The sequence below is a fragment of the Vipera berus genome, assembly GCF_964194415.1.
Source record: "Vipera berus genome assembly, chromosome: 2".
Classification (NCBI taxonomy): domain Eukaryota; kingdom Metazoa; phylum Chordata; class Lepidosauria; order Squamata; family Viperidae; genus Vipera; species Vipera berus.
Window position 1 is genome coordinate 73,045,108 of NC_138203.1, and position 21,298 is coordinate 73,066,405.

General features: G+C 37.2%; 1 protein-coding gene across 1 annotated transcript in view; it reads right to left on the reverse strand.

The window, feature by feature from the left end:
* Window positions 1-21,298, reverse strand: part of RFX3 (regulatory factor X3) — a 178,244-nt gene that overhangs the window by 68,941 nt on the left and 88,005 nt on the right. Inside the window, exons 3-4 of the mRNA XM_081315879.1 lie at window positions 12,853-12,950; window positions 7,881-8,139 (exon numbers count right to left, since the gene is read on the reverse strand). Of these exons, the coding sequence (XP_081172005.1) occupies window positions 7,881-8,139; window positions 12,853-12,950 (357 nt within the window). The remainder of the gene's footprint in view (window positions 1-7,880; window positions 8,140-12,852; window positions 12,951-21,298) is intronic.

Below are 21,298 nucleotides of genomic sequence, written 5' to 3' on the forward strand. Positions count from 1 at the left end.
GATCAGAGTATACTTAAAATACGATCAGATTAAGGTACAAAAGTATTAAAATAATAAGAAATTACTACTCATAAACTTTGAAAACATTTGTTCTAAACTTTCTTTCCAAACCTAGACACTAGACAGAAATAGAGCCAGAAGGATGGGTTTTAGAATATGAATAAATATTTGGCTTCTCTTCTCCCCAAAATTATAATGACTGCATAAATTAAAGAGCAACAATAGAATTGTTCCGCATCATCTCAGTTGAGACTCTGGACGACAGGCGCCTTCACTTTCAGTACCAGAAAGCAAGAATTAAGACGGAAAGAGATTGCAGTTGTATGATAATGCACATGCACTGCACATTAAAATCCAAAATGAAATTCTTGGCATCTACAGTTGGATCAGGTCATAAAGACCACTGCCTATGTGGTTGAACATGTAATCTGACTCATAATAGTATCCCGCAGTGATTATTCCAGAAAGTCATTAACTGTTTTGGACCCTAATGAAGAATTATAGCAGAATTTGTTTGTTTCCATTTTTCTCCCTATTCTATTGTATCACGATTGCTAAGTTCATGAGCGAGGATTTTTTTAGAGCATAAATTCTTATAGAAATACCATGCTTAAAAAGAACAAGTTCTTACTGCAAAAAAACTTGTTTTAACATTGAAATATATGTTAAAAGTTAGGTAAACTGAGCTCAAATTGTGATTTTATTTTTTTAAAAACACAAAATCTAGCATATGTATTGGTAGTTTGTTCCACATTAAATTAATTACATTTGAACACAAGTTGCTTTATGTGAAGAGAATGTTCCATTCCTTCACACTCACAAAGCCCTAGCTGAGAATGGTTATTATATATACCACTAAATATCAAGGAAGAATGATCAGGTTTTCTCAACAAATTAATATTAAAGTAAGACAGAATGAATAAACTTTGTAAGTGAAAACAACATAGGAAGTTCATGCTGCAACTTTCTCTGAAGCAACTCCCTTCCCCAAATGGCTAATGGTCAATTTTTTAAAAAAAATAAATGGCTGTTTGCTTTCTTCAATGTATTTCATTTGATCATTCATCAATTCAATCCTATCTGCTGCTTAGGGCCTACAAATGCACTTGCTAACTTATGATTAAGCAAGATCTACCTACCTACCTACCTACCTATCTATCTATCTATCTATCTATCTATCTATCTATCTATCTATCTATCTATCTATCTATCTATCAAGATCAAAGAATGGGGCAAGCTTTGCCCCTTCCCCATATGGGTAGCCCTTGACTTACAACAGTTCATTCAGTAACCATTCAAAGTTACAATGGCACTGAAAAAAATGACTTATGACCATTTTTCACACTTACAACCGTTGCAGTGTCCCCATGGTCACGTGATCAAAATGCAGGCACTTGGCAACTGACTCATATTTATGAGGGTTGCAGTGTCCTGCGGTCTTGTGACAACCTTTTGCGACCTTCTGACAAACAAAGTCAATGGGGAAGCCAGATTCACTTAACAACCATGTCATAACTTAGCAACTGCAGTGATTCATTTAACAACTGTGGCAAGAAAGCTCAGCAAGAAATTAGGCTCAATTGTAGCCATAAGTTGAGGACTATCTGTATCTGGAGAAGTCAGAGGTTTGATTCTGATGCTGCAGTGGCTTCAAAAGAACAAGGAAACTGTTAGCATCTCTGCGATGTTTCAGGAAACCCCACAGAAACTTGAGAAACCTCAAGATTTCTTGCTGCTTTTCAAGTTTCTGAGCACGATAGGAATCTCCCATCTTTCTCCTTAGCCACAGAAAAGGACAGGCTATCTGAAGCTAGATATTAAGCTCAGCATAAAAAAAAGTTTTCTACTTCTATTGGGGAAGCAGAACCATGTTGAGACGCTCACATCCAAGATTAGACAAAGCTAAACTGCCATTTGACTTATTCCATTATATGTTACATTATGCAGCTATATGAAAAAGTAAGTACAACCCACTGATATGTTTAGTTTTTCAACACACTTCAACACGGAGATATTTGATCTTTATTTCAACAATACTGATAGATTAGGGGGATATAATATCATGTACCATTTAAATGTTTTAGTCCATTGTGCAATTTAAATAAATATAAATGCAAATGTTGTATGTGGGAAAAGTAAGAACACCCCTACATTCATCACTACCTCAAATGCTTCAAGTTAGAATCAGATACATGAGATCAGGTTCCAATGTGTGGAATATTGTTAGATAGAATCTGGGAGGAACTTGTCTTATTTAAATCTCAGAAGTTTAGTTACATTTGCTCTTTCTTGTTGAATTGTGTTCTATCACCGTAGCTTAGATTGAAAGAGCTCTCTGAGGCCTTCAGAAAGAAGGTTATAGAAGGCTGGGAAAAGATTTTTAAAGGATTGCCCACCAAATGGACATCAATCATCCCGCTATCCAAAAAAATCCAAAAGAAGATTTTTAAACAATTGTCAATTTGTCTAAGCCATGCCATCCCACCAAGTTCAATCTGAGAGCAAAACATAAGTTGTTGATAGAAATCTCCCAGTATGGACCCCACAATTTCATCAAGTGATTATAAGGTAGCGCTCACCATTACTGATGTGAAAGTGCATGAATCTACAATTAGGACAAAACTACACAAATTAATTTTACACAGGCGAGGTGTGCCAGGAAGCACATCCGGACAAGACTGAAGTTTCAATAAAGGAGAATATTTGTAGCTCAGGGTTGAAATGAGGGATCCTTGATACTCTCTGAGCTTGCTTATTTACTTGCAGATGTTTTATTACCCAAACTAGGTAACATCATCAGTGCTGTGTTAAAAAGAAAACTTACTTGTACTTACTTTTTCACATGACTGTATTTCAAAAACACAATATACACATTAAAAACGCTTTTAACAAAACATCACCTGATAAACATTTATGCTGAAATTGCAATAGATATTAATATAGTTCTTTCTGATATAGCAAATTCTCAATTTAACCTGTTTGTAATCAAGGATTTAATCCACGCTCACGGAAACTAATGGTTAAAATGAAACCCTGAATAATTGTGATATTGTCTAGTCTCCCATTTCAAATTTGGGATCATGATGATTATTCCAGGTATTCAAAAAATGAAGCTTTTTCTGTAAGCTAATTTTGAAAATGAGGACTTTGCTTACAATCTTCAATTGTCTACTTGCATTGAACCAGTTTTGTTTAATCAGGATAGCATCTCTGAATTACCCCTCCAAATAACAATGCTAAAAATCTCAGAAAATATAATCCATTGTTTGTTTTCCTCGGAAAAAAAGAATTCCCACTGGATTCTCAATAGCATGGTAGCAACGAAGTTCAACATTTCAAAATCTAATTTCCGCATTTCACTTGCTATGCTTTGTTACACAGACTTGTAAACATCTGATGTTTGGATTTCTTTTTTAAAGGGAAATTAGAGAAGTACTAAATTAGAGAAGCACTCCACATTGGTGTCATCAAGTAATTGATGAAATGGGGATTAAAAAAAAGAACTTGCCTGATTTCTTTTCTATTTGTCATGCCATATAAAACCCATCACTGAGTAAGCTTCCGTTATCAGGTTGCAATGCACTAAAGCCTTGAAACAGTTCCCTTTATTGCATTCTATAATATGACTCATCATATTTCATGAAAGAAAAAAAGTTATCGTGGATGAAAAAAATTGTAACAAATAAAAGCAGAGCTAACATGCAGTTCAAAATAATGACTAATTCACAATATAGAAATAAATCTGAATTTTGAATTTACCAGCTACTGTTTAATCGTTTGCTATTTTAACATCTATTAGTCACAATATTAAAAACACATAAGCAGCTTGAACATTTCTATCTTGTTCAAGCTTTGCAATTTTTTAATTATCTTTTTTTCATTTGCCAAACAGATGGTACATGGAACAATTAGACAGGGTACCATGTAAAGCATCTCCAGCTGATAAGTATATTCTAGAGATCGATAAATTAAAAAGAATACCAAGTGTACTTTTTAAATTGAAGGTTTTGTAGCTCCTATTGTTGAAGAATAGAAGGAAAATTTATACACATTGGATTCATTTAAATATACTAAATAGCACAAGATTTGTAATGCTTCTTCTGCATACCTACCAAAATGAAGAAATGCAACTAATATTAATAATTGTTTAAATAAACCATTTTCACAATTCAGGATTTGAAATTATAATTTAATACAAACTATCATTAAATTAACAGTAACTTATATAGTGCAGGCAACATGTCATTATGTACTTAATCTAAACCAGAAGTTTCAATAATTCTCTTCAAGATTAGCTATAACTCATCTATGCTATTATGCCATATTATGGTTTAGCATGAAATGCATATGAAGCCACTGTTATGTAGCAATAAAACAATTTTAAAAACTGAAGTAATTATTTATTAAATAACAATTTCAATTTTTAAGATTAGCCCAATTTCAAATATTTGGAAATCACAATCTTATATAAATAGTTTACCACATAAAATGTATTCAGAACTTCCCCATATTCAAAACTCTTTTTGCAAGCCTGGATTCTAAAATTCTTGTAATGTTGAAAATTATAGAATTCCCAATGTATTTATATAGTTTTATTAAACTGTATAAATACATGGGGAATTCTATAATTTTCTCTTTCAATTACAGATTCTACTCTTGTGCTCTAATACACCATTTGTGGTAGTTTAACCCTCTCTTTCTCCACTGCCTATTTGCTTTAATTAAGACGACAGGAGTTGTTTTTTTCCATTCTTCATGCTATTATAAAGAACATGAAATTAACAACAACAACAACAAAAAGCTAAAGTTGGTCATTTCTCTCGTACATTTGGAAAACTTGCTATTCAGACATAAAAGAAGTCAGAATTCTTATATTAAAATTCTACTCACCAGATTTTTTTCCAGACCTACTTACATAGTGGGGAAATGTACAATTTAAGGGGAAATAAACTTTACTGGTAGTCCCGAGGTACAGACCTAATGAAGCCTGGCCATTAGGCTCGCAAGTCAAAAAACTCGTTAAAGGAATCAGATTCAATTTTACAAATTTTTAAAATCAAATTCATTAATTAAATCAAATGGGTTGTTAAATGAACGAAGATCTGGCTATTTCCTCCGATAGCTGCCATGTTAACTGAACTGAGAGGGTTTCCCGCCAGCCACCAATCAGCTGTTTCGGGTGAGCTGGCTCAGGAACTAAATTACCTCCAAGCAGGGCTTGGAGTCATTGCTGTTACTTTTTTTTTAAAAAAAATTGTTACTAGCCAGCTCAAGCATCTTCAGCTAGCTGCCCTGGGGGGGGGGGCTTGCTTTAAAAAAATAAAACAAAAACTTACCACTAATTAGCTTAAGAGTCTCCAGCCAGGCACATAGACAGGGATGGGGGAGGAATTTGCAGAACTCTTGGCTTGCAATAGTAACAGAGATAGAATGTACCTTGAGGTCATCTAGTCTAACCCACTGCTCTCACAAGAGAGTATTTCTGATAAATGCATATCCAATCTCTTCTTAAAAGCACTCACAACCTTTGGAGGCAATTTAAATTTAAAACCTACAAACTACAGTAATATTTGCTAATCTCCAAAGTAAAAGCTCAATAGTTTGCAAACACAGTTTGCAAAGTACAGTACTTAAAAAGCAGAGCAGTTCCCAAAGTAATAATAATAATAATAATAATAATAATAATAATAATAATAATAATAATAATAATAATAATAATAATAATAATAAGAAGAAGAAGAAGAAGAAGAAGAAGAAGAAGTAGTAGTAGTAGTAGTAGAAGTAGTAGTTGGAAGGGACCTTGGAGGTCATCTAGTCCAACCCCCTGCTCAGACAGGAAACCCTATACCATTTCAGAAAATGGCTGTCCAGTCTCTTCTTAAAAACTTCCAGTGTTGGAGCATTCACCACTTCTGGAGACAGGTTGTTCCACTGGTTAATTGTTCTAACTGTCAGGAAGTTTCTCCTTAGTTCTAGGTTGCTTCTCTCCTTTACTAGTTTCCATCCATTGCTTCTTGTCCTGCTTTCAGGTGCTTTGGAGAATAGCTTGGCTCCCTCTTCTTTGTGGCGGCCACTGAGATATTGGAACACTGCTATCATGTCACCCCTCACCCTTCTCTTCGTTAAACTACACATACCCAATTCCAGCAACCGTTCCCTATATGTTTTAGCCTCCAGTCCCCCAATCATCTTTGTTGTTCTTCTCTGTACCCTTTCTAGAGTCTCGACATCTTTTTTACATCGTGGTGACCAAAACTGGATGCAGTATCCCAGGCCTTACCAAAGCATTGTAAAGTGGTATTAGTACTTCACTTGATCTTGATTCTATCCCTCTGTTAATGCAGCCTAGCACTGTGTTGGCTTTTTTGGCAGCTGCAGCACACTGCTGGCTCATATTGAAGTAATTGTCCACTAAGACTCCGAGATCCCTCTTACAGTTACTACTATTGAGCAAGGTACCACCTATACTATACCTGTGCATTTGATTTTTCCTGCCTAAATGTAGAACCTTACTTTTTTCACCATTGAATTTCATTTTGTTAGATAGCGCCCAGTGTTCAAGTCTGTCCAGATCCTCCTGTATCTTAAGCCTGTCTTCTCAGGGTGCCTCCTCAGGGTGCCTCCGGTCAGAGAATGCCGGCTGGTGGCCCCCAGGGGGAGGGCCTTCTCTGTGGGCGCCCCGGCTCTGTGGAATCAACTGCCGGTTGAGCTCCGGATGGCACCGGATCTCCGCTCCTTCCGGCGCGGGTTAAAGACCCATTTATTCGAACAAGCTGGCCTGGCCTGATGGGGAGTCAACTTAGGGTTTTAATATTTGTATATTCTTACTGTTTTATTTTGGGCAATAATTTAATTCTTTTTTAACTTTTGTACTTTTGTATTTTATTATATGCCCTGTTCACCGCCCTGAGTCCTTCGGGAGAAGGGCGGTATAAAAATTTAATAAACTTAAACTTAAACTTAAACTTAAGGGGTATTGGCTATTCCTGCCAGCTTGGTGTCGTCTGCAAATTTAATGAGTTCCCCATCTATCCCTTCATCCAAATCGTTGATGAAGATGTTGAAGAGCACTGGGCCCAGAACAGAGCCCTGGGGCACCCCACTACACACTTCCTTCCATGTAGATGCAGTTCCATTGAGGACCACACGCTGAGTACGGCCTGTCAGCCAGCTACAAATCCATTTGGTGGTGATGCTATCTAACTCACATTTTTCTATCTTATCAAGTAGTAGGTTGTGAACTACTTTATCAAATGCCTTACAGACTAAGTTAGTATAGAGTAACAAAAAAAATGTTAAAATACTTACAGAAGTAGAAGACAGTAGCAGACTGCAGCAAAAGCAAAAACTGGTGCCAGCACAGCTCTTTGGCCATGTGATCAGGGACCAAAAAAAAACCAAAAACCTCTTCTAGCTTCTCATACACCCAAATGGCCCAGGCAAGTCACAGAAATAAAAATGGCCACCGCTGCAGTAGTGACTGAAACCAAGTCACATGGCTACAGAGGCCTCTTTTTGGTCTCAATTGAATTTCTAATATAAATACCCTTTCTGAATTAATTTGTTTTTTGTGAAAACTTGCTAAATAAACGCTCGTACCTGGGGGATTACCTGGGGTATTTAAAAACAAAGAAATAAACTTCTGGGCAATAGGATATTCTAATATACCTGAATAATAGTAAAAGTTCATATTATTTCTTCTGTGCATTGTTGATAAATTATTTGGTGTAAATTTCACTCAACTCTTATTCTGTTGCAGTTGTACAATTGGATGGCACCTCCTTAAGCAAACCTACTTCTGCAGCTGAGAACAAGCACAATTAAAAACAAAATGGACAGAACTCTAGCTATAAACAGACATAACAATCTGAATGACTTACTGTAGCAGGGGATGCTCGTGTTGTATGAGTAACAGAATGGCCAGAGTTCTCCATTGAATTGCCAATCAGGTAGGTACCCCCAGTGCTGCTGATGAGCTGTCCTCCTGTGACACCCATCTGAAGGCCTCCAGTGCCCACCATACTGTGAGAAGAGACTACTGTGGTCACCTGTGCAGAACTTCCTTGGGTATCAAAGTAATTCCCCCCAGTGTTTTGGCTGTACATCTGAGTTTCTGTGTAAGGATACGTTGTTGTTCGTCTTAAGTAAAAGAAATGAAAGAAAAGGTTACTTATGTGTTGTCTTTACTGGAGGGCATCAACATTTTCACTTAAGCTGCAACCAAATTATGCATTATCTTATAGCATTTACTAGGGTACAGTTGAACTTTAAAATCTTATCACATTTATTGTTCGTTCAGATTCATATCCTGCTTTTTCTCTAGAACGTAAGGTAACTTACAAAGAGTTCTCCCTTTCATCCATTACAAGAACAAAATCGAAAGGTAGACTCAAAAAGAACGACTAACTTGATGTCCTCCACTGAAATTTCACCGAGAGTAGAACTGAATGTCAGTCTCCCCAGTTCTTAGTCCTGCACTTCAAACATTGAAAAAGTGATTAAATATTACCAGGCACTTTAAAAAGGTAACTTTTGTTCCCTATAGGCTGATATTAACAAATTCTTTGTTAATACTGAACACAATATAATCATCCAATGTATCATAAGTGACATCACTTCAATGCTAGCAGCAGTCTGTACAAAGTCCTTTTCAGATCCTCCTTATCAGTGCACAACATTGAGGACTGAGGAGGTAGAAACTAAATTCTTGGAGTTTGGGCTTGTTTACAGTCAATGGCTCTTACTGATGTTTAGCTGAAGAGCCAAAGGCTGTTTAGCTGTCTTAAGGCTGTGGTTAATATTTTGCTTGCGCAAGAGTAGAAACCTTTTGAAATAATCAGGTGGTGAAATTATCCTACCTAAATAATATGGCACTGCAAGGGTAAATCTGCTATATTTTCTGAAGTTTCAAGGGTGGTATGCACATGGCACACACCCACACAGTGATTTATTCCCAGCTGACTCTCTTAAGTTCTATGTAAATGTCACGACAATGATCTGTCGCCTTTTATAAATTAGTATTCCTGCCATCTCATCTTGCCTCAGCAAGTACCTGAGTTGAATGCGACCCTGAATTTTCTTTCATCTGATCATTTAGAAGGACTCATTTATTTGCAGCATACTGATCTTTGTCTGGAAGTTGCTATTTAGCTTAAAAATTATTTTACAGATAAATTTCATTCTAGCAAGAAAAGTCTCTTTCTTTTTTTGCAAATATTCTCCACCTAAATGCTCATTAATTCCACGTAGGTTAATTGCTAATAGATTTGAACTGAAAGATCCTTGATTTAAATACCTGTTCATTCTGTATTTATTTTAAATTTCACTCTGCCAAACCATCATTCAAAATACACAGATTTCAGTTACATATAAACATTCTTCTACATATACTGCTTGCAAATAATACAGGCTTGTAATATTAATACATTTTAATAAATTTAAAAATGCTAATGATATACTGAGGCACATTTTCCTTTTGAATCAAGAGTTTTCATAAAATTAAACTCCGTTTCTTTTTCTCTCTCTCATTCACAGTGACATTTTTTAAAAAATAAGTGACTTTTTATAAGTATTAGAACCAGTAACTGGTACAGAGATGTTATGGATTTTTCCAACTGACTGTTCTGGAAATGGAATCTGAGCATTATGTTTCTTATTTGCAAAGGGACTTATTATAAAGGAGGCAAAATTTACAGAAATGGCTGCACAAAATCCTCTCCCTTCTATATAAGCAATGTTGAAACACATATAAAAGGGCCTGAGCTTTGTTTATGAGGCTACATCAACCATCCTGATTTTTTTTTAAAAAAAAACTTCAATGGTCAAGGTGCCATAAAGATCACCACCAACCAAAGGGATTTCTCTTCATCCTCACAACAGAAACCCTGTGAAGTATGTTCAGCTGAGACTGAATTATTGTCCCACAATCACCCTGTTAAGTTTCCATGTCTAAGGATTTTCCTGAACTTGGATCTCCTTTAGTCCATTACCTTAGTCGCTACACATACTCGACAGAAGGTGCTACTGTTCTGAATACCATGCTATTCATATTTTCTAGTTATGCATTTTAAAATAACTGTGTTTCTTTTGTACCAAGGTTAAGAATATAGCAGAGAAAGCTGTCAACAGAAGAAATAACAGAATGCAGTCAAAGACTGCTATTAATGAAAGAAAGCTGATTAATGAAATCATCTTATGGGGGAAACCCTGATCATCTTTTCTGTGTTCTGTATAATTTCAGAGGAATAAGAACATACAGCTAAGAAAATAATTCAGAATTAGCAATATTTATACTTCAGATGGGATTTAATAGCTCAGAAGTAAAAAAAGGAACTTCAGATATTTTTGAAATGCAATCTCAGCATACCTCACTGGGACTGGTGGAAGATGTAGCTCAGCAACAGCTAGAGCGCAGTATAAATTTCTCCCTCCTTTTAAAGGACAATTACAGTGGATGGCATAGATAATCACCCACTATTCTACACCCTTCCCCTCTGCCTCAGTTTCATATGATATATTGCAGAGATGTTAATAACATGAACCTGACATAAATGTGTACACAGAAAAATATAAGTGCAATAAAGAAGATTGACACAGTGCTATGCAATGCTACATGTAGCATAAGATCTTAACAATAGTGTACTTAAATCCTAGTTTTCCACATAGTACTGTATTTTCCGGCGTATAAGATGACTTTTTAATCCATGAAAATCTTCTCAAAAGTTGGGGAGTCGTCTTATACGCCCAGTCGTCTTATACGCCGGAAAATAGTACATAAATCAATCGAGCGCCCCCATTCTTGCAAAGCAACTTCAAGCCTCCTTAGTCCAGTCCCCCCTCCAACGTGACTCTCCCTTCCCACCCCCAAGAGCCTCTAAGCCCCTTCCCCTCCCCCTTGCAAACACCAGACCCCGGGAGCTCTTGCGTTTATTCCAAAGGGTGGGTGGAAGGAAAAGCCCCTTTCGGCTCCAGTGTGGCTGCAAGTCGACGAGCCCGTTAAGGCACGCCCTCCCCTCTCACTGTGGAGGAAGCAGGGCAGGCTGGCGTCGGGCGGGAGCCGGCAGGGCAGCCCTGCGCACGCACGCGCTCCCCGGCTGCTAAGGAGTCCTCGGGGAGCTGTGGCAGGCGCCTCACGCCCTTCCCTCTTGAGGCGGCACTGGCAGAGCCGTCCGGCGTCGGGCGGGAACCAGCAGGGCTTTGCACCATCTGCATCAGATGGGTCTGAATCGGGCTTGTGTCGGACACTTCGCAACTTGCATGTAAGTATTTTCCGGCTTATACGACGAAAAATCTTGAAAATCTTCTCAAAAGTCGGGGGTCGTCTTATACACCGGAAAATACGGTACTTACCATTTCTTAACATGAAAATGTTTGTCTACTGATACCAATGTCCAAAGCATTTACTACGCTTACCTCATCATGCCATATATGCTTATAATTCAAATTATAACTTAAATTTAATTGAAGGCATTACATTATAAAACTGACAATCACCAAAATCTTCCCAAAAACATTTTTCCTCACATCAAGGGCATTATTAGACTACTTACACTCCAGCCCTGACATCTGTGATTGGCAGCATCTTTCCAAGTTTTCAAAGCAACAACTTTTCTTGATGTAATAATTTAGGCAGGTTTACTTAGAAATGAAGTTTAAAAGAACTATGTAAGACTTAGTCACCAGAAATTGTGGTAAAAACTGCAACTGGGATCTTTTGCATGTAAACTTTCTATTGAACCACAGGCTGTTAGTGCCCTTTTCCAGAAGCAATTCTACTTAAATATGGAGATGTTGCAACAATCTGGGGAATCCAGATTCACTTAAGAACTGTGTTACTAATTTAAGAACTGCATTGATTCACTTAACAAAGGTGGCAAGAAAAGTCATAAAATGGGGCAAAATTTACTTAACAAATTTTTTACATAACATAAATTTTGGACTTGATTGTGATTGTAAGTTGAGGACTATCTGTATATTTTTATATACAACAACAACTTTATTGATTAGCCCTTGGGCCATATCAAAGTGCAAAGTTCCAGCACAAATTTTTACTAAAATTTGATAAAAGCAATTTAAAATGGAATTTGATAAAATACAATTTAAAATGGAATTAGAATAAAATACAATTTAAAATGAAATGGTAATAAAATACAATCTAAAATGAAATTGTAATAATGTACAATAATTTAAGATATAGATACAGTATGATAAAATTATATTTCGGAGTCGCCCTTGCAATCTACCCCAATCAGCCCCATATATGCAGATCTCAACTGGACCATTTTGTTTAGGTACTGTGCTACGTTAAATGTTATTTTCAAGTTCTGGCCAGACGTACGGTAAGTTGTTTTGATATGGGGATCCCAATGGCTCATTCGTTTGGTATATAGAGCAAGATACCTGTCTCTCACCCTCTTATACAGGCAACAGTCAAATAAGATGTGAGCCAGGTCTTCTACTTCTGCTGCTCTGCAAATGCAGAGACGTTCATTATAGGGTATAGCATGAAATCTCCCATATCGGACCATTGTGTCAAGCTGTTTGAATCTCGCTCACGTAAATATCTCCCTGAGATGTTTTGGGAGTTGTGACTTCAAATAACTGTCTACATAAAAACCCTATTTTTATGATATGCAGAAAATTATATATTATGTAATTTTTTTAAAAAAAATATTCTTATTTTGGTAAAGACTTATTTCATTCTTACTTTTGAAAATAAAAAGCTTTGATTTTAGAGAAAATGGTTTCTAGAGAATGTTGAAGACTGCAAAAAAATAAATAAATCTGTTCAATTCTGTGTGTTATTGGGATGAAAATGTTTTACTTCCATAGACACCCAGATGTTTTACTCACATAGCTCCATTTGTGTAGACGGTGTCACTTCCCTCCACATACTGCACCTGGGCTGGATATACATGTTGCACTTGTTGCACAGTTTGTACTTGTTGAACCTATAAATAAAATACACTGTAAGACAAGCTTTGGAAATTGGGGGGGGGGGGACATTTATACATCTCATCTGTACAGTTTTAAAAAGACTAGTGAGACATCATCAAACTGCACAGCAAATTTGCCCCCGAAAAATCTACAACACACTATCAAAGATGCTGTTTTTCTGACAGGCAGCATATATTATTCACTTTTGAATGTACACATTGCTTTTCAGGCTGCCTCCACAGCTCCACATTCAGTGTATAATGGGATTCCATTATTTACCAAATTATTATTCACATGTTTTAATTTCAGCTGGAAGGTCTCCGCAAGAAGTTGGAATAATAACACATATAAACCTACAGTGATTATAAACTGAGTTTTATTTTAAAGTGTTCAATTGCACAAGCTGTTGTTCCCTGAGACTCACATGCTCCTTCCAGCAACAATCTCCCCTGGGCAAGATTGCCCAAAGACAGTCCCACAGAACCTGGCACAACAAAGTCATTTGTGCTGTTGGAGCCGTCTCATACTATGCTGTTTGACCAGGTACAGTATTTCTAGCTTGAAGAATGGGTGAGACCTCTACCCGTTTTATTTAGAATCCACACAGCTGTTGAGATAGCCCTGCTTCTCAGAAAGTATTAATTTTAGTAGCAAGCATACTGAAACACCCATGGCAAATGTAATTGGATAGAATAATGATGCCATATGATGTTACTTACCCTGCAGTGACACAGATGTATTTTAAAACGTTTAACCAGTATTATAAAAAGCTTTTAGTAATATTTCATCTCCCTTGATAATCACATTTCCCTTATCGTTTCTATGTGATTTATGTACCATTAAAGTCAAAAAACATTTAATCGTAACTGTATTTTTCAACTTTACCTGGAGCCAGAGTTTAACATTATTGTATTTGTTAAGTCAGTGTCCAACAAATCATATTGTAAAAGAAAATGCTAAACAATCGTTCTCTGCATTGATCAGGAATTGCAATATAAAAACTTCATTGTATGAATCATGAAATTGATTTTTAAAAAGCTGCCTGCAAATATCTTCAAACTCAAAAACTATAATGCACAATTTTATCTTCCCTTATTGGTTGAACATATCTAGGATTTATTATTATTATTATTATTTGTACCATTTGGACAAAAATAAGCAATTTCATAGCTTTGAATTTTTTAGGAAACTAATTATGAAAGATAAAAGGTTCAGGGCTGTACGTTTGAAAAACTAAAACTCATAATAAGATATTGTTTAGCTTTTATCTCTCACTAACTAAAGCATCTTGAAACGCAGCACAACACGTGATATAGGAGGCACTCTTCTCAACAATGACAAAGCAGATTTTAGAACAGAGCACAAGTCTTTGGGGTTTAAAATTCATGGGAATCCCCTCTGGCAATTAGAGAGAACATCAGAGTTCAAGAGAGATTATCATGCAAAGAAGCAGTTGGAGGGAAAATAAAGCAGGAGATAGTATAAAAGACAACAAAAGCATTTTTCTTTTTGTTCCCCAAATTAATTTGTGGTTCAAATTAAAATGAGCACCCTGCGATGAGGAAGAGCACCTGAATGTCAAATCATAGAAAAATCCATGTGGTTTTGCCTGTTTTTTCTCTTCGGAATGCATCCACAGGTCCCTGCCCACACAATCAAGCACACTGCCTTGGCCACGGCTGTTCTCTCCAACACCAATCTTTACAACTATTGTCATCTTTTGCTAGTTCTTTCTTCTCTTCTTGCAAAGTCAAAAACTACTACTCCTACTCAGAATTTAAAAGAAAAAACTAAACAGTAAAACCAATGTAATAGTGGTTTGCGGTATTCTGAAGGTCTTTCCATGTGGGCTATAATATGAAATAAGTTCTTTTCACTGGTGAATCTCATGTTCTGGAATGCCTCGTCAATCTGAATACTACACTGATTTTCTTTTAATGTCCAGCAGAAAAATGTTACTTTTCCATAGATTCTTAGTTTTAATCTGCATTTATTCTGAAACTACTATTTTAATATGTCTTTCATTCTTGCCAAATCAAAGCAAATCAAACTTTCTTACAATCCCAGACCAGAATACAGTCCAAATATTGGTTGTTAAAAATAAAATATGCAGTAGTGATAATAGTTAATTTAAATGTAGACATCCTGGCTCTTATTTTAAGTATCTTAGTTCAAATCAGTGCTATGTTATAATCTTTGTTGCTAAGAGACAACATTTGGCAACTAAGAAAGTCCCCTTAGACTCTGTCACTAAAAGGGATTAAATGTAAAATTCATTTGTATAAAAATAAATAAATAGAAGCTGAATTTAACTGGCTGAGAATGAGGGTATAATTGACAGTGAAGTGCCCATGGATGTGTTCATTTACTTCAATCTTATCTTGGAAACTGTTTTACAAAACTTGCCTTATAAAACAGGTGATGGTAGAGCATTAAATTGAGTTCTGGACAATGCTCATTAGTATTTGGGATGATCAGCAAATGGAGATAAATTGCCAGACCTGAGTTTTGAAAATTGCTGATGGCTGATATTCATATTTCTTAGAAGTTCCATTTTCGTCAGTCTGTAACTCTATGTCCCACACTCTGTGTTTAATTACCACTTTAGTATTACCTAATCCTAGAAATAAAAAAATATTTGGCTAAAAGCCCCAAGAATATAGATCTGTAATAAGAAGAATAAGATTAGTAAGAACAACAGATCTGCAAAGAAGCTGAAGAAACAGTGCACCACCTAGATAGTTGTTGCAAGAATATCGCAACAGTGTGACAAAGTAGCAACAATGGTGCATTGCAAGATCTGCAAGAAATACTATTTGCCTGCAAATGAAAACTGGTGGGACCATAAAATAATAAAAGTAAGAGAAAATGAAGAAGCTACATTGTTCTGGAACTTTAGAATTCAAACAGACACACACACCTGTCACATAACATTCCAGACTTAAAAAAATATTGATAAAAAAGACAAAAAAGTAGATAGTGAACTTGGCAGAACTGCAAAGACCGCAAAATAGAAGAAAAAGAAATAGAGAAATTACAAAATACAAAGACCTGCAAATAGAAACAGAACAACGGTGGCAAAAGAAAGCAAAGATAGTACCAATATTACTAGCTGCTTTGGGTGTGATGACATTTTTAACACCATCAAATAACATCTGCCTACCCAGGGTCTTGAGAAAGACTTGATAGGTTAAAAAAAAAAAGTCAAATCCAATGTAAACATCTGGAGAGGAGGAGGAGGAGGAGGAGTAAAGAAGATCACTGTAACTGAATATAAATAACAATGTAACACAGTCACCAAAATCATTCACTAGAACATCTATAAAAAATTATTATGTACCAGTAACAAAAAATTGGTGGGAACCTAAGAGTTGAAAAAGTAGTCAAAAATGAGATGGTTCAATTACTGTGGGATTTGTAAATACAAACTAATAAAGACTTGATTCATAACACACCAGATAAAATTGAGGTTGAAAAGAAGATAGTGTGGAATTGATGTGGTAATACCGGGGGATAGCAGAGAACTGGAAAAGATCAATATCTGAAAATCAAAGTCTAAAGCAGACATGTCAAACACAAGGCCCGGGGGCCGGATCCGGCCCGCGAAGTGGTTTCATGCGGCCCGCGAAGCCATCCTGGAAACAGTGAGGGAATGGCCCCCACTGCCTTGGCCCTGGCCCAGAGACCCTCCTCCTGCCAGAGACCCTCAGATCTGTCCCACTCCTGCCCAGGCCCCCATAGGCACCCTTGATGCCAACGATGTAGAGCTGGCCACACCCACCCAGTAGGCCATACGCACTCTAGCCACGCCCACCTAGTAGGCCACGCCCACCCTGGCCATACCCACCCGGCCCCCTGAGGGCAACCGCAATGTTGATGCGGCCCTCAGTGAAATTGAGTTTGACACCCCTGGTCTAAAGATTATGGCATAAACTAGATTTGGTGGTTCTAGTGGTTATCAGCACTGCACACTGACCAAATTTCTATTTGTCAATTACAAAAGGCCACACTCTTTGGATCCACATATGCCATATGACATGTTACAACATCCTAAGTTCTTGGGAAGGCAACACCAGCTGAGGAACTGGCAGCTGTGATTTCACAATGTTATGTATAATACTAATTTATTGCTAAAACTAAAATAGTCAAATACCTCTATTGGTGCCAGAAAAAAATCTGAGCCAAGCTATCTGAATGACTAGTCAGACTTTGGCTTCAGTTTTGGGCAGCCTGAACTCTAATATTATACCATCTTAGAAATAGACTTGGGGGACTTTAAAAACCAGGCTGAACTTTTTTGAGGGCACAATGCTATTGTTGTTTAATTTTATATTGTTTTATTTCTGTGCAATAAATTCTGTGATAGATTTGCACATGTGTCACCTCTCTTGTGGGAGCTGCATTGGCTGAAAATTTGGAAGGTGGGGGGGAGAGGAATAAATATTTGCACTCTTAACTTTTTTGCATTTGCCTTGCCAACTTACCTATGTATATTAGTGTAGTGCCACTCCTGTAGGGACCACTTAAGTCTGGGCCCTCCCGACCTCCCCTCCAAGTGGCCACCAGCCCAAGGAGGTCTTTCACGTTGGCACCTCTGCCTAACAGGGCATGTAACACGGTGGTATTCAGTCACAATCGACAGCCACGCACATGGGGTGGTATGGTCGCTCTCTCGAGACGGTGACTCACGTGGGATGATGGTGGTTGATCTCAGGCAATAAGAACTTACAAGGAAGATGGTAGTCAATCTCTAATGACAACAATTTGCCCAAAACAATATTAATCAGCCTCTGGTAACGGCAACTTGCCTAGAACAATGGCAGTCAGTCTCTGGTGACAGTAACTTGCCTAAAACAATGGTAGCCAGTCTCTGGTGGCAACAACTTGCCCAGGGCAATGTTAATCTGTTTTTGATGACAACTTGCCTAAAACGATGGCAATCAATCTCTGGCACTGGCAAAGGCCTCCCTTGTCCACTCTCCTCACCCCTCTCTGACCTCACTCCATGTAATCCCTTTTTATCTCCCCCAGCTGATCTTATAAAGAAAAAAACCCTCTTACCTCCCATTAAAAGATCTATGCCAAACTCTTTCCTAACTCTCCCTCTGCCTAACTTACTCCAACAAGGGAAAGAAATTTAAACTCCCCAAATTACCCTCGCTCCCTCTCTTCATCTGGCCTGCCCGGAATGAAAGAGAAAGAAACAATAAAACTTCACTTCTCTCTCTCCCTCTCCCTCTCTCTCCCTGGCCTGCTTCAAGCAAACAGCTCCAACCAGCCACTCTCACCCTCTCTCTCTCTGCCTGGCCTGCTTCAAACAAACAGCTCCAGCAAGCTACTCCCTCTCTCCCTCTCTTTCTCTCTGCCTGGCCTGCTTCCAGCAAACGGCTCCAGCAACTACTCTCACCCTCTATCCCTCCCTGCCTGGCCTGCTTCAAGCAAACAGCTCCAGCAACTACTCTCACTCTCTCTATCCCTCCCCCTTTCGTCCGGCTTCCCTGTAATGAAGCAAAAAAAAAAGCAAACACGAAAACCCCAGCTTCTTACTCTCTCTTCAATCAGCTGGCTCAGAACCGCAAGCTCTACCAAGCCTTCTCTCTTCCTCCTTTCTATCAGCTTCCTCCTCCTTCTTCTTCCCTCCTCCAAGCCACGCCCTGCCACCAGACCCATGCCGGCTGCCAGAGCTCCTCATCTTCCTGCCTAATCGGCAGGGGTTCTGCAAAGCCTCTCAGTTGGCCCCATTCTCACTCCAACTCCGCTACATGAGAAATATAATAAAAGTAGTACACAAGTTGAAGACTACCTGTAATACCTTTCCATCACCTATAAATGACATCCCTCTCTTTGCTGATAGGAAATCTAGCTGTTATTTGTCAGTGCTATATACCAAGGCTTCAGTTTTCAGTTTTTTATGAGTGATAAAATTATTTGTAGCTCACGTGAAGTGGTGACCATGACCTAGCATATGTGTGAGTGAATCAACTGCAGACACAAATCACGTTGCTTTAAAATCAAATTTGTATATAAGTGGAAAACTGCCAAGGAAGTGTAGCACGGACACATTAGAAAACTTGTTAAAAATGAGGAAAGTGATAAAAAGGAAACTCAAGAGGGTTAAATCTCTCTAGAATGCTTGGGAGTTACTCAAATCATAATAACAGAAACTACCAAATTCAAAAGTCACCTCCATGACTAACAGGCAAGGTCAGGGAAGTAAAAAAGGAGTGTAATAAATAGAAGTCATGCTCCAACAAGAAATATGAAAAAGATCACAAACTTACATGAAAGAAATGGAAGCACAAATGCACAATGATAGTAAGATGGAGTGGGGGGAGATGAAAAAAATCAGAAGGAGGAATTAGTTAGGAAGGTAGGTAGCTGGGCCTTTGTAAGACAAGTAATTAAAGGAGCACTAAAGGAGAATGTGGAGATTGTAAAGAAGCTAAATGAGAGCATACCTTTTTGCAGCATATGTAAAACCACTGAGTTAACATCACCAGGAAGTCACTGGATGTGAGACAAACACTAGTGTCAAGAGAAGTTCTAAACCTAATTGACAAATTGAAACGTAACAAATTGCTCAGTCCAGATGGTAACTATCCAAGAGTTCTTAAAATAAAACTCAAGGGTGAAATTTCTGATGTAATGGGAGGAATATGCAACATGTCCTAAGGTCAGCCTCTAAAGCTGGTCAAGTTCTAAAAAAAATTCAGAGGAGATTCAATAATGTATAACGAATTAGCTTAACATCCTTTCTAGATAAAAATACACTATATGAAACACTACATATCAAGCATAAAAAAAGAGTAATTTTTGACTACTACTGAATATCAGTAAGCAGATAGGCAAAATTGATCCCAAGGACAAATGAATGTTCTACTCAAAGAAATAAAAACCTGAATAAAAATTTTGCAGCCTGAAACGCTGCACCAATCGGATCACTGTCTTTCAAAAACAGTATTGAAAATTGGAAAAAGAATCACAAAAACCATCAAGTTACAGTAATCTCCCTAAGGGGATCCCTTTAAAGTAACTACCTCAGCTTTTTTTTAAAAAAAAAAGGCAACTAAGAAAGCATTTTATAAGAATTTATAAAACCGTACCCAGATCAAGAAAGTGGATAGGTTCTTTTCCTTTTCTCATAATATTAGAAGAAGAAGTAATTCAAGGAAGCTGAATAACAAGAGAAGCAAAATGGAAAAAAGTGCTTCTCCACAAGGACACAATCAAATCACAGAACTTATAACTACCATCAACTATCTTATACAGTTTAAGATGAAATAGATTCATGGGAAATAACTAGTCAGGATTCCAGTGCAACATTTTCAATATCAAAGAGAGGAAGACAGTAAATTTAAAAGTCTAGTAAAATGATGTCAGAATTGGATTGAGAATATATTCTTTACACTGAAAGGGGACAGCAGAGCAAATTCTGAAACCAAGAGATTCCTTGGTTCACTTGAAACTAAAAAAAAATATCAACCCATGTACAAGAATGAGAAGAATGTAAAAAGAGTTTTAAAAAAGCATGTAAGACTAAAATCCAAAAGGAAAAAAAAAGTGAAGTCCAAGTATATATGATTAATAGGAGAAAAAAGACTAATGGCAAGCACTTCCGAAAGAAAAAGCAGCACAAAAAAAGAAACTGCCAAATGAAATGATCAATGAATCATGCCCTCATAATCCTTAGGGAAAGTAGGATTTCAAAAAGGTATTCCAAAAGAACAAAGTGGCTTCTTTCTTTTAAGAAAACATTTTGAAATGAAAAAGAGAGAGCGTAGATTTGTTGCACAGAAAATTACTCTGGGGAAAAAACCTAAAACCAAAATGTGAAAAACTGACATGTAGTTAAAATAGGACAGGAATGATGGGAACAAAAATTAAGCAAAAAGAAATTATGACAATATGTTTTGTTTTTAAAATAATAAGCCAACAAACAAGTGCAAAACACACTAGAGAAACATTTTTTTTAAAAAAAAGTGACCCTTCCAAACAAATAAATGAATACTCAATCCTCTGGCTTTGCATCTATGAGCTTGCAATCTGAGAGACCTGATGAATCGTAGTACTGAAGAGATGGTGAGTACATATATGTGTGGACTTGTGTGTCCACACACACACACACCACTCAATTCCTCAATGATATGTTTGAAATGTGAAAATAGCTTAGCCTAACCATGAGTATCCCAATGTTTACAAAAAAAGAAGGAAGACTAAAAATGCACTGTTTGAAATATGCTTTGGGGATGAAGATAGTGAAAGACAGTAGTGATCACATTTATACTCTTCTCTTATTCTAAATCAAATACCTGAACTTTTACAAGACCCCAGATAAAATATTATAGACACAGAATTCACATTC